Genomic DNA, 13,764 nt, shown 5'->3' on the forward strand with positions numbered 1-13,764 from the left:
TTCATGTATAAAATCCCATTTCATAGGAGAAGTGTACAGAATAAATACAACATATACTTAAAGCAAAATAGCTTAAAAAAATTATGTTTTTACTCCTTAAAAAAAGCCACTTCCATCTTCACATTTTTGCAAGTCTATAATCATTCGGGAAAAAAAAAAAGTGTGTGTAGGGGTGGAGAGGGACTATAACCTGACAAAAAAACCTTACTATCAGAGTCTACAAAAGTAACATTACAGGACTGACATTAAAGAAGACCACAGATCATAACGCTGCAAGAAGTCTATTTTTAGAGCTAGCACTGGTTCACAAAGCCAAATAATCTAAGCATATAATTATTATACATATGTATTTTAACAAAAAGTCAGTCTATTTACATTTCTACCTAGGGAGAAGAAGGAACAATTGAAAATTCCTATTACCACTACCATGACTTTTTCCAGTATTTATCAGTTTCTTTCTTTAAAAAGGTTCTACTTTCAAGGGGTGATGCTGCTTGGAAACAAAAGCAGCTACTCAAAGGTGATATTTGCTTTTACAATTTAATCAAATTTGATCCCCAAATCTAAGACTCATCCTGTTTGAACTGGGAACTTATGTTGTAATTGTTCTCCTACAGCAGTCTTAGTATAAGCAGTTCCATGTAAAATACAGCCATACCTTGCTTTCACTGATTTCCCGTATCCATTCCTTTACAAGGTTATTTAATTTTCCCAAAATTAGAATCCTATTGATAAAACAGCAGAATCACAGGTCACGAACTTAGACCAAACTAGTAGTATTTTTTAAGACCCTGATCACCATTACACAGTAAGTCAACTACAGTAACGTTGCAGGCCTAATTACAGATCTTATTTTATATATATTTATATATATACATACACTGAAATAAACTCACTCTTAAAACATTCCTAATATTTTCTCTCTTTCAAAGACATTCATGGGATTTAAGATCAGAAAAAATGCAAGCATGCAAGGCCTACACATATGTGAATTATATGAATTCTACTCACTTTCAAAATAAAACCTCAATTCATAAAACAAATGCACCTAAAAGCAGTGAGAAGCAGTACCGAGAACAAAAAACTCTAGAAAACTTAGTAAGGAAAAAAGTATAGGGGCCACTACAACAAAAGAGTTATGAAAGGGAAAAAAAATGCACAGCCTCCATAATTTAAAAGCCATTTAAATTCCTTTCTGTGTTCTGAGATATTCCACTTAAGGTGCATGGGATCAGGTAGGGAGGGAGAAATCAATCTTAGTATTCCACTAGGCTTTTAAGAAAGCATCTGAAAGAACATAAACATGCTTGGGGTTCAGTAGTCAACCTCAAGATCAGAGAAAACCACTGCTAGAGTGAGTGTTAACTCACCTGCGTTGCAGTTCTTCTTCCTCTTCAAATACACCATAAGGTTTTAGGGTTTCGATTAATTTCTGGGTAAGCATGCAGTCAGACTCCTTGGGGGCAGCTAAACTGATAGGTGAGGTAATGCCATAATGCTTCTGTAGTTGCTGTGTCTGTGATCCCTGGGTTGTAACGGGACTAATAAAGGCAATTAAATAAAGTTACTGACAGAAACAGAACAACAAAAAAAAGTTGTGTTTTTTTTTTTTTCCAGAGTAGAAGACAATAGGTGTATACTAAGGAAACAAGAAGTTAAGCCTACTGTTAGCATTTATATCCCAGATCAATCTGTGTTAAATCTGTGTTGTTAAGGACAACAGCAGAATAACCTTTCTCCAACTCTAAATATTGATTGAAGGATTACAAGTTGATTTTATATCAGCTGACTTCACACACTCAAAACATTTATCTAAGTAAGGAGGCTTTAGTATATTTTTGAGCCTAATAGCATCATACAGTTAGCTTTAAGCCGACTTCTCTTCTGGCTAGCGTAAGAGGATGGTTAGATGAACAACATCAGTTCAGTCCACGTTGCAATATTACATATAGCCTTGCTTCATTATGGGGATGGGGGGAGAACAGAGGTTTGTGTTAGACTTTGCCTAGCACAAGTACCAACGAAGCAAGCACTACTCCCTCCACATCCCTCATGTTTCCATAACATGACATTTTACTTCATGTAATTATTTCTCTAAACAGCAAAGTAAGCCTCAAGAAAACCCAACCCACTACAATGGGTTAAATCTGCAAGGACCTAGTCCAGTAGTAAACAGTTTAATTACAAGCCTCATAGCATCCTCACCTTGCACTTTTCTAAGCTACACAAACAGATATGGAGCGAACCTTCAAGCACAAGGACGATACTCTCAAATCAACTGCCCATATTTCGACATTGCAAGGACACAAGAGCACACAAAAGAACTTCAAAAGAAACACAGAAGTTATCATACTGTGAAAACTAACAGCTTTCCTAGATGAAAAACAGCCAGGCATTTTTTCATAATGGGCATATATTTGTTCATGATGTTCACATTGAAACACAGTTTTATTTTCAGAACAGTCTGAGCTTTAAAGCTAGTAATTCTAAGTGTTTCAAAGCTGAATTCGTTCCTGTGTAACATACAAGTGTTTGGATTCAGTGATTACTGCACACTATACACATATAGGTAAAACTTTTTTGAATTGATACTAACAACAACAGGTAGTCATTAAAAAAAAATCTTAAACATATTCAGTATTGTAGAATAAATTACATACTTTAACATTTAAGATAGCCAAATTTTAAGTCTAGGAACACTTAGTCTTGCTCATTATATACCTTACAAGTTTAAAAAATACACTACTTAAATCTGTATTTAAAAAAGCTCTAAAGATTACTAGCAGCATTAAATACTAGTTTTATATTGATATATAGGCAACTTTTCTCTAAATTATGACTATTACTCCCCCACCTTTGATTTCTGAAAACGACAAATCTTTTTAAACATACTGTAAAGCTTCTTTCCTGAAATCAACTTGTTACTTAAAATAATCACCTTTCAGTGACCAGTAAAAAGCATTATCATCTCTCACTAAAATACATGTTTCAGAAAATGTGGCTATTATATCAACAGCTACTCAAAAAGCCCTAACAACAGTTAAAGCAAGTATTAACTGAAAGTTAAGGCAACGCATGTATAAAAGTGTCAAATCCTCATTATTTAAGTTACACTCCTACTACATAAGATTACTCCCTTTCAAAGGCATAAAGTAACATTTTAATACCAAATGTATAACTAGTATTTAAAATTCAGATTATGCATTAATATCTTTTTTTCCTTGAAATCAATTATTCATTTGACTAGGGCAAAAACTTTATCATCAGTTTGGTCTCCTTCAGCTTTCACAAAGATAAAGTCTAAAGAAAAAATCCTCCATGTCAAAAATTCAAGCTGACTGCTTATGTGAAAGTCCATTGGCAAACACAACATTCCCCTGTACATTGCTGTACAAGCAGTCCATGTTTACATATTACACTATTTCTGTCATAAAAAAAAGAAACTATTTTTCAGGCTAAGTACATATTACGTGCGGAAAACTACAAAACAACTCCACTTTTACTTCTGTAACCTGTTATCTCCTCAGGATTTCATTCCTCATTTCCATGAGGACTAATTATTACAAAATAACTTTAAATTGACAGGAATCAACAAAATCTAATGTAATTTCCTACAAGTTAAACCCATTTTATAAACCAAGTACAATAATTTGTTTGAAATCAAGAATTCAGTTGCAAAGCAAGTTTCTCACAAGTTCAAGCACATTTGTTCCTTTGCTTGTTAGCAAAAGGAAAAAAAAATAAAGCAGGAAAAAAGCCGTTGTATATTAAACAACAGCAAACCCCAAGTAATCATGTCTGGGAGCATTATTTGACATTGCTTCCTTCAGGTAAGAGGTTTTAGTCACCTAATGAAGAATCTGGTAGCAGCTGAACAAATCACATAGATCTTAGGACTGAGTGTGAATGTAAATACAAGAAAAAAAAAACCAAACCCGCTCAGATGAATTATATAAAAAACAGTAATTCAAATTAAGGACAAAGAAAATCACCAAAACAATTTCTCTTTTTCAAAAGAAAAAATTTTAGGAATGTCAACACAAATAGTAGCTTCAGTCACTTAGCTCCTATCAAAAAAAAGCAGTCAGAAGACAAAAAGTCTGAATACATAAGCATCCTTTGGATATTTTTACTTACACCACAAAGCAGGTAGTTAAATTTGAACTACAATTTCTCCACTTTTGCCAACTGTTAATTTGAAAAAGTAAATTTCCTTTTCAATTTAAGATTTTGCAGTTTATTTTTACAGATTTTTCAAGCAGTAACCTAAAGCAAACAATATTTTAGTGTGACAATTTCTTGATGGTCTGACTGTAATTTTCACCCATTCATAACTAGACACTGTATCCAATTCAACAGACATCAGTCTTCATTGAAAGGGTTGACAAAACACAGGCTGGCAGAGGCTGTCACTACATTTCAAAAAGAGACACAAACATCTCTCAGACCCGGATTCTGTGAAGCAGACTCCTGAAGTCAGTAATACTGACAGAGCCCTCCATCTTCCATGTGTTTGTAAGGGCCATGCTTCACCAATTTGAGAACTAATAACTTAAAAAAATAATCCTTCACCTTGCCCCCAAAATTGTAATTCATAAAAACCAACCAAACATCAGATAACTTCCCTGATCTGGTTTACAGCACAATCCTGGCAGTGCAATGTGCAGGTTTGTCTTCGCAGAACAAGGTGTTAACATGACTTAAACCACTATTATCTCCAGCCTCTACAGGACCATCGGCACATGGTCACAGGGCATGAAATAAGCTTTAACTGGTCACTAAAATGACAGCTTTAAACAACCTACTAACAAACAATCAGCTGATGTACATCTTTAGTAATTGTTACACAAAAACAGTTACAGATTTTACAGTTTCTGCTTTTATATTAATGTATTTTGTAAGAATGAATTAAGGATATTGACAACAGCACACAACTTTCCTATGCAAATGTTTCACCTGTTTGAAGGTTGAGGAGTTAAAAAGAACACTTTCACTGGGACAGTACATAAAATCTGGAAGGCAACTGTGCTGAGGATTGTTACAACTCCAGAAGATACAATAAAGCTTACATTTAAACATGTTAGTATCGAAGAGAATATAGGTTATATCCAGCTAAAAACATTTAAAGCTCAGCTGTTTACACCTACTGAAGGTGTAAGGCTGAAGGCTGTTCTAAAGTTTCTCTAGCACACCAAAAGATAGCAGAAAAGTGCCTTTGCAAAATGACAGAAAAAATAGTACTTAGCAAAAAAAGTTAGTTAAACTCATTTGAGGAAGCAATAAACTAACCAGTGCTAAGTAACTGTTATTTTGTTTAAATGACAGCAAGTCATGAGAGTTGTTATAAAAACAAACAAGTAAAGGTATATCCTCTCCCCACTCCCTACATCCCACAAAGCCAAGAAACTTCAAATAAAGCATTTGCTAGCTGCTTTTTAAATGAAAAGTGAACTATCTCTGAGAAATAAAGTGCTCATTTTTCCAACTTCAATATTGTATTTACATGTTACATTTTAGCCAGAAAATGCTAACGATCAACACTAAGGCATATCTTTTACTTTTTCCTCAAACCATGAAGATCACACTGTACTCCAGCATCTTCCCTCTTGAAAAGTCATATGGACATTCTAGTTTCTACCTGTGATACATCATGATATATCACTCTTCGAATCTCTTAATTTAAACTAGGATATTCATTCCAAGAGAAAGAACAGGTAAGTAGCAATGCTAACCTTCTACCAGAGAGGATTAGGGAAGTTAAGGCCTTGGGACATGTCATATCTGCTAGCCATTGAAGTTAAGCATCAACAAAAATCAAAAAGTATTAAACAGCAACGGAAAGTCCCATCCCAGCTGCTCAATCTTGACTACCACTGAGGCACATTTAGCAGTCCTCGCCAAGGTCTGACACTCAACTCAAAGCATGTTCAGGGCTTGTTTTTTAATTAAAAAAAGCTTTTCTTAACATCACAATAGAAATTAAGGTACAGTTTGGGGCTCTTCTGTTTATTTCTAGTCAACCACACATACACATGAAGATCTTGCTCTCGCTCTCCTATGAATATGAGCTACCTGTCAATAGGACAAACATAAAATAAAGTTACAGAAAATGATGTAGGCTTAAATTTAACATGCTATTGTTGTTGTTCTGATTAGACCTCAATTTTTGAAGAGCATATACCGACAGTTTAAACCATCTGCAAATCGAGCAGCAGCAACCGCAGTTTGATTCTGAAGTGTTATGAGCCAATACTTCATATTCAATTATGAATCTCATCTCCCAGAGAAATGCACATATACTTTTTCTCCATATAAAACCACAAATGCACAAAGTTTAGTCTGTACTAAGCTGACAACAGTACAACTAAAAACTTTGGGTTCTGAAGAAAACGTTAGGTAGTATCTTCTTATATTGTTATCAATAACTACTGAATCAAAAAGAACAACGCCCCCTACTATGGCCACTGTTAAAACTATACAGAGCTGTACACCTTAAAACTCCTTCAAATGTAAGTGACTTACGCATTGCATTGTTCCAAGGTAGAGAGCTGGAAAAATTGTGAGATATGGGAAAAAACTTTCTAATGCATCTTTTAAAGATCAGGTTACAAAGTTAACATATATCCACCTAAACTGAAAATAGACTTAGAGCAAATACAGGTGTATCTACACAACGCTGCCCCATACCTATGAGTTAGATACAAATTCGAAGTACTGTACTACTTTCTTTTACAACACTGGAACCTTTCTCCACCCTCAGAAGAAACAAGTATCCTGTCACAAACTTTTTTTTTCCAAACATGCTTTGTATTTAACTCTCCTCCTACATCCACTTGAAAATCCCTGTTGTTCTAAGCACTTTTTCCTCTTCACTCCCTGTACTCTACCTCAGATCTACAGGTGATATTTTTAGCATGTTATTTGAATTAAGATTTTACGTTTCTTATTACAAACAAAATACAGTTGCAATCAGCACCACATTATCTAAACATCATGCTCCTGAAATTTGGATACTTCACAGAAATAAAAGATAACAAATAGATGAAATCTTAAAACCAGATGCCATAATACTTAACACATGATAACAGTTTGAATCCTGTGTAAGTTTAAAAGTCATCTCTGATCCTGAAATAGATCTTAACCACCCAAGATCTAACTCATCTAAATGCATGCCAAGTACATGCAAAAATCCCTTCCAGCTTTTGGCGATCAAGCCTTGCTTTTGCTAGAAGTTATATAACCCTTTTCATATCACTAAACCTCAGCTGAGGATTAAGTTTGTCCACACAGACATGCACATTAAGGCCAGCGCCAGTGAAGGAAGGCAAACTGTGGGCTGTTAAGTGTCTTAAAAAAGTGCCAACAACCCACAGAACATAGACTTCAAACTTTTAACTTCAGTCAGGACCTTTGGCTCATTCAGTCTTACATCCATATACCAAGACAAAATACACAACCTAAGGAATCTCAATGACTATCCTCTCTTCTCTATTTGCCTCTACCAATTACCTCACTAAAATTCAGTCTGTCTTATTTACTGATGCAAGATACTCAAGTCAGATTCCTGAAGCAATACTGGTCATCACACCATCTCAATCAGTTGGAGCTAAATTCACAAAGCTCAAGCTACACTGTGCCACATTTCAGAGGAGGCATTTTGAGGAGTTTTGTTTGCTTGTCTTAAGTTCTCCTCCACCAAGTACTGACTTCTGCAATTTCAGACTAAAGCTTCTGGCTTAATGCTAACACCATCACTCCATGCAAAATTTCAGAAATCTAGGCAGAAAATCTCACCGAAGTCTGTGCAAATCAGTTACCGGGCAACACACGTCTTAAATGATTGAGACAATCCAGCTGCCCTTCCTGGACAGAAGTTTAAATATGTAGCAGAAAGCTGCTGGATCATTTAGACAATTAATTAAGTTTTCAACTGTCAGTATGAAATGTTCAAGATAGCCCAAACAGATTCGAACATAGGTATTGGAGCAATGACAGGCCTCTGGAAGAAGAGACTCACCTATGGCAAAAGAAAGAACATTCATACATATTCTGCTAACTTTTGACTCAATTCTGAGTTCTCTCTGGCTCTTCCATTTGTACAGAATAGTGAAGGCAGCATGTCCAGACACACACCCACCCACAACATTCTTACTAACAACAGTTTCAGAAAGTTTCTCAAGTTTAAACAAAATCTGCAGGCAGCACTTTAACCAGAAATTAGGTGTACTGCTATTACAGAGACAAAAAACTCCAGAGGTACCAATTTAAGAAATTCAGCATGGTTGAATCCAAAGATATCAGGAAGTATCAAAACAAGAACTAGGAATCCCATGAAGCGTTTCACTCTAAGAGATTCATTTGTCTCAGCAGTGAAATCTGCGCAGCCCAAAATATCTGGGTTTCCAAGTTGTGTGCAGTGCCTCTGTGTTAACAGGTATAAACTTGGTCTTTTTGGAGTGATGTTAGAAAACTGAAAGCTATGGCAAAACCACATGACTTGCCATCCAGTTCCTCTGTAGTACAGCTAACAAATTAATCCTCAGTATAGATTTTTATATTAATTTCTTCTTGATTAATAAAGCTATCACTTTAAATTAAGGCACCTGTTCTTCTAAAGTAAGTCCTGTGCTTTGCAAAGTCAGGGATAATGTCACTCCTTCAATTACGGTCTATAAAAACCTGAGCCCTCTGTTCGGAAATATGCTATTTATCCACTCCTAATTGGTACAAGCCATATTAAATATAGTGTTGTACTACTTCTGGCATACAAATTGACAGTCACTAATTAAGTCAAGAAAACAATGACTTTGCATATATTTAAAGCAAAGTTCAGTGAAAGAAAACATATAAGAAGTCTTACATCAGAAGTGAGAATAAGCTTGACTGTCCACAATAAAGACTGAAAAAAAAATTCCAAAACTCTATTTCCAATACCAACAATAGTTGAAATTTATAGCACTTACAGCACTTTTAAGTGTTCAGATATATCACTCAATGCACTTTTCCACTTCTGGTTAAAAACAAAAGTCTTTTACCATTATTTTAGCGGATACAGAAGTTCGGCAAAGAAGCTGTAAGTGCAATAATATCAGCAGCTTAACAAGAAACAGATTCATGGTGCTACATCTCTATTTGGAGGGTCAGAAAGGCCCAGGTTACATAAAAAGACCACATCATCAATTCACATACACATAGCTGCTGCTTCACTTGAGTCAGTAGCCTTTCTGTGTAAAACCTAGCCCTAACTGAAACATATGGACAGGATAGTGAGCTTCATTTTTTTTCTTAGGATCTTACATTTCAGATGATAAACAAGAAGATTCTGTACCTAACAGTTCACTAAAATGTATCTTTATAATAGGGGAAATATTCACCTTTTTCTAATCACCTCCTTTGAACAGCTGAAAGTTAAAGAGTTTTCCCTTATGCAGCTGCTATCTCTTCACACAAGAGATAACATAAGAATCATAACAAGAAGTCACATATTCCTAGGATAAATTTAGTATTTTTTAAACATTAAAAGGCTTTTGAAATGCCAGCTATCAGCATCACCAGAACCAGAGCTTGCTCTCTTATTACTGATGTGCCTTGTACGTAAATAATTCGCTTGGTTTTATAGTTTTGTACCATACTGCTAAGAGAAATACACACACATACACATGGAGGGCAGTATCAAAAATGCGGAACCCTGAACTACTGCTTTTCAAGTAGAGAATGACAACAAATCTCTGGTTGTATGGGAGATCAGCACTGACTAGGGTTGTCAATTGTAGACACCACCCTAAAAAATGAAGTTTAAAGGATTTCTTCAAAGGTCAGGACAAAAAAAATAAAAGTGGTGTATTTTGTTTGTGTTTTTTTTTTTTTTTGCAGTGACATACAGTTCTTCTACTCTCACTCAATAAGTTTATCCAAAAGCATGAAAGCATCGACTGGAAAGAATTATACAAAAAAGGAACTTCCTAAGCTCTCCTTGTTTTTCATCTAAACTTAAGTCAGATGCATCACTTCATAAACTCAAGAATTAACATTATTACTATTGCAACTTACTAGCACTAAAACATTAACTTTGAAGTCTTGGCTGAATAATACAAAAATCAATCATTCCAAACATACAAAATGAAAGAGCAAATGCAGAATCTGAGAAAGCTTTGCTTTTCCTAACTAAAATAAACCTCCTTTACCAGTGAAGTTGCCAAGTAATGTTTATACTGAAAATTACAATATATTAGTGGAAATACAGCTATGTAATGTTACTCAAGAGTTTTAGTTAAAGTATCATAAACACCTACATTAAGAAAGTGATCGAGTCACTCCAAACTTGTCAAAGTTGAAGACCGCTATTATTACAATTCATAGAAGTAGCCCAAACATTTAAAATGTTGTTATTAAGCATTTGGAATTTATGTCACAACGAAATAAACTAAAAATGGAAGCAGGCAGAATAAACGCCCTCCCATTTTCCTGAGGCCAAAAAGCCTGGCCAACTTCAAAGATGGTTTCTGGTAATTTTTCATTGCCATAATGAACATGTGCAAAAGTTATCTATAAAGACATTGCAGCCTCATTATACAAACATTAGAAACTACTTGGCACAACCATTTTATTTTCTGCATTCACTTGTTTTTCCTGCCATAAACTCTTTCGGTTAAGTTTATCTCATGTTATCTACCTCGCGACTAACTTAGCAGTATATAGCACAACAGGCAAGCACGGTTATTCTTCACATAAAGTTTACACGTTTAAAACAATAGTGACTAATCCCCAAATAATAATAATTAAACAATAGTGAATAATCCCAATAGTGAAACAACAGTGAATAATTCCAAATTCTTTACATTTCTTCAATTAAACACGCGAACCTAGCATATAAACATGCCTTACTCTTAAAAGCCATTTCACCATCTACCCATCGCAGGTTGCCTCAACTTACATAGAACAATAAAATACTGACATTATGGACTATGGAACTGAGGAGCAGGAAGTTTTGTTGTCTCAACCCGGAGTCGTCCAAAACAAAATTAAAAAAAAAAAAAATAAAAAAGAGCCACAAACACAGCGGGGCTGGATTAAAACAAATCGGCAAGAAACGGCGATGAAACTACGTCCCACCTCGTCACTCATGACTATGCGCAGGGTAACCGCACACCAGCTCCAAGCCCCACCGGAGCGGCGCGGAAGCCCCGGGCTCCCGGAGCGGGGGGACCCGCCGGCCGCCGCTGCCGGCCAGGGGGCGCTGCCCGCGCGGCCCGGCCCGAGCCCAGCAGCGCTCGGCGCCTCGGAGCCACCGGGAGCGGGCGAGTTTCGCAAGGGCAGTGGCTCCGCTCGGGCCGCCCGCTGGAACCAGCGCCTGCGCCTCTCCCGCCACCGGAAAAACCGTTTGCGCGGCCGCGGGGAGAGAAGCTCTGTCGGGAGCCTTGAGAGAAAAAGAGCTTCATCTCCTGCGGCCTGGGCGCGAAAAGGACAAACGTGCGGCGCTCCGCCACCTCACGTGGCCGGGCTCGGTGTGGGTCAAAGGGGCCGCCGCAGCCATCCGCCCCGCGGCCGCCACGAGATCACGAAAAAGACGACGACAACAACGTAAAAGCTACATCAGCGTCTCCTTCGGGACTCCCAGCGACGCGGGGCGGGGGGGACACAAGGAAGAAACAAGCAGGTCCTGGCGCGCTGGGCGGAGAGCAGCGGATCCACAGCCTCTCGCACTGCGGCACCGGAAGAGCCCGGGACCGGAGCGGGGACAGGGGAGAGGGGGCAGGGCGAGAACCGGCAGAAAGGGCCACGGCGGGCAGAGAGCACTGGGCGCTAGGAGTAAAGGCCGGCGCGACACAGGCCTTTAAGGCACCCTGTGAGCTTTCCAACTTACAACGGCATCGTCTCTCCGGCCCCTCCTCCGCCGCCGCCGCCGTCGCCGCCGCCACCACCGCGTCGTCCCCTTCTCCCTCCTCCTCTTCGTCCTCCCCCACCACTGCCGCCTCCGGGCCGGTCACTCGTCCCGCCAAGAAGCGGGAATCGCGACCATGGTAGGGGCCGGGGTCAGGCCTCAGAGGGAGGAGAAAGCTGTTCGCTAGGCCCGGCCGCCACCGCTTCACTTTCCTCTTCCCCTCTGGCCTTCTAACATGGCGCCCAGACGCTACCAAAGTAACCTTCTAGAACGGGGGGAGCCTGACGCAGCGGCGCGGCCACCCCCGCACGCGGCGCACGCTAGCTCGCCCGCGCATGCTCAGATGGCCACGAGGCCGAAGGGCATCCTGGGGGCTGTAGTTCCGGCGGGGAGAGAGCCGGAGTTTGAAAACAAAGCGCTAACGGCTGCGAGGCGGCGCGTGCGTGCGGCGGGGCGGGGTCGCGCCGGGCGAGGCGGAGGCGGCCGGGGCGGGTACGTGGCTCGGGGGCCACCGGGCTGTGCTGCCGGGGAGAGTCCGGCGCGACTGCCGGTGTGCCTGGGCACCGGGGGGTTCCGAGCGAGGGGAAGCGCGGACTTTCATTGCCATGGAAACTCAGGCGGCGGGACCGCACCGCTTTATCGCAACGGGCCGCCCGAAGGGGCTCGATATGGAGCCGCACCGCGCAGGTCCCGCCGCCGGGCCGGCGCCTGCCGGCTGCCTGCGGGAGCCGCCGGGGAGACGGGCGGCCGAGGCTCACGCGGGCCGAGCGCAGCCCGCCTGGGTCCCCGTCTGAAACCCGGGGAGTTTCCCTTCACAGCCGTCTCTGTGGCTTTTGATACCTGTATCGGGATTGTTTGGTTTTTATGCTCCACACAATGCAAATAAATCCTTTTCTAATACTTGGTTTTGAAAGCTCTGCCTATAATAGGCTGCATAAATTTCAGAAAATTTAAAAAAACCCCACCACTCTTTACCGATCAACTCAAAACTTCATTCTTAGAAAAGTAAATATCAAACCAACTCTACACACACAAAAAAGCGTCCTGTTTTGTGTATTTTTTTTAGTGTCCTATTTTCATCTTTGCTCTGAAAAACAGGACTCTCAAACTAAAAATGTCTATAAAATCACAGATTATTTCATTTCAACTGCCTCATATGAGAAATAATAACTTGGACTGGCAGCATACAGGAAATTTATATCCCAAAGAAATCTGTTTTTTTAGAGTAGGATATGATGGTTCTGAACCCTGTTCCTGTCTATCATCACTGACTTGGCTGTGTGACTGTGAAAACAGACTAAATAAGACTGTTTCTCTGTAAAAATATGAATATATCTGAATAAGAACATTAGGCATTAATATATCTAAAGTTCTAACACTAAAAGTAATAGACAAAATAAGTGTAAAATATTTCTGTGTCACTGTTTTTTCAGTTCTTCCTTTTTTCCCCTTTCTCCCAAACAGATTTTGCTTTCTGTTTTGACAAAATCCCGTATTTGTTTTACACCAAATACACGATCAGTTTCAGCTCAGCCAGCATAGATGTTGACAGTTTTTGTGAGAAGTATATGAAGTCAATAAAAAAGGGAATGACAGCCATGTGCTGGAAAGTCAAGATTCTTTAAGAATCTATAAGAAACATATCAAATATTGAATGATGAAGAGAATTAAATGAGAACTACACCCATTTGTTTTATACCAAGTAGAAACAGAGGTTTTGTGAAAAGCCCGTGCTGGGAAACTGTTTATCCAGTCAGACTTCAGCACAGCACTTCTGTCAGTGAAAATTACTTTGGTTTTGGCTTGGATTTTTTTGTTGTTTTTTGTTGGTTTTGTTTGTTTGTTTGTGTGTGTGGTTTGGTTTGGTTTTGGTTTTGTTTCTT

The 13,764-nt window shown here is 39.1% G+C and overlaps 1 protein-coding gene across 5 annotated transcripts in view; it reads right to left on the bottom strand.

Annotated features, from left to right (window-relative positions):
• PAPOLA (poly(A) polymerase alpha) overlaps positions 1–12,120 on the bottom strand; it is a 48,936-nt gene extending 36,816 nt beyond the window's left edge. For all 5 annotated transcript variants that reach the window (XM_065635641.1, XM_065635643.1, XM_065635640.1 and 2 more), the window contains exons 1-3: positions 11,864–12,120; positions 1,371–1,541; positions 659–725 (exon numbers count right to left, since the gene is read on the bottom strand). In XM_065635641.1, coding sequence (XP_065491713.1) covers positions 659–725; positions 1,371–1,541; positions 11,864–11,871 — 246 coding nt within the window. In that variant the 5' untranslated portion in view covers positions 11,872–12,120. The remainder of the gene's footprint in view (positions 1–658; positions 726–1,370; positions 1,542–11,863) is intronic.
• Between the last annotated feature and the right edge of the window lie 1,644 nt (positions 12,121–13,764).

Source organism: Caloenas nicobarica, chromosome 5, assembly GCF_036013445.1.
Source record: "Caloenas nicobarica isolate bCalNic1 chromosome 5, bCalNic1.hap1, whole genome shotgun sequence".
Taxonomy (NCBI): Eukaryota; Metazoa; Chordata; class Aves; order Columbiformes; family Columbidae; genus Caloenas; species Caloenas nicobarica.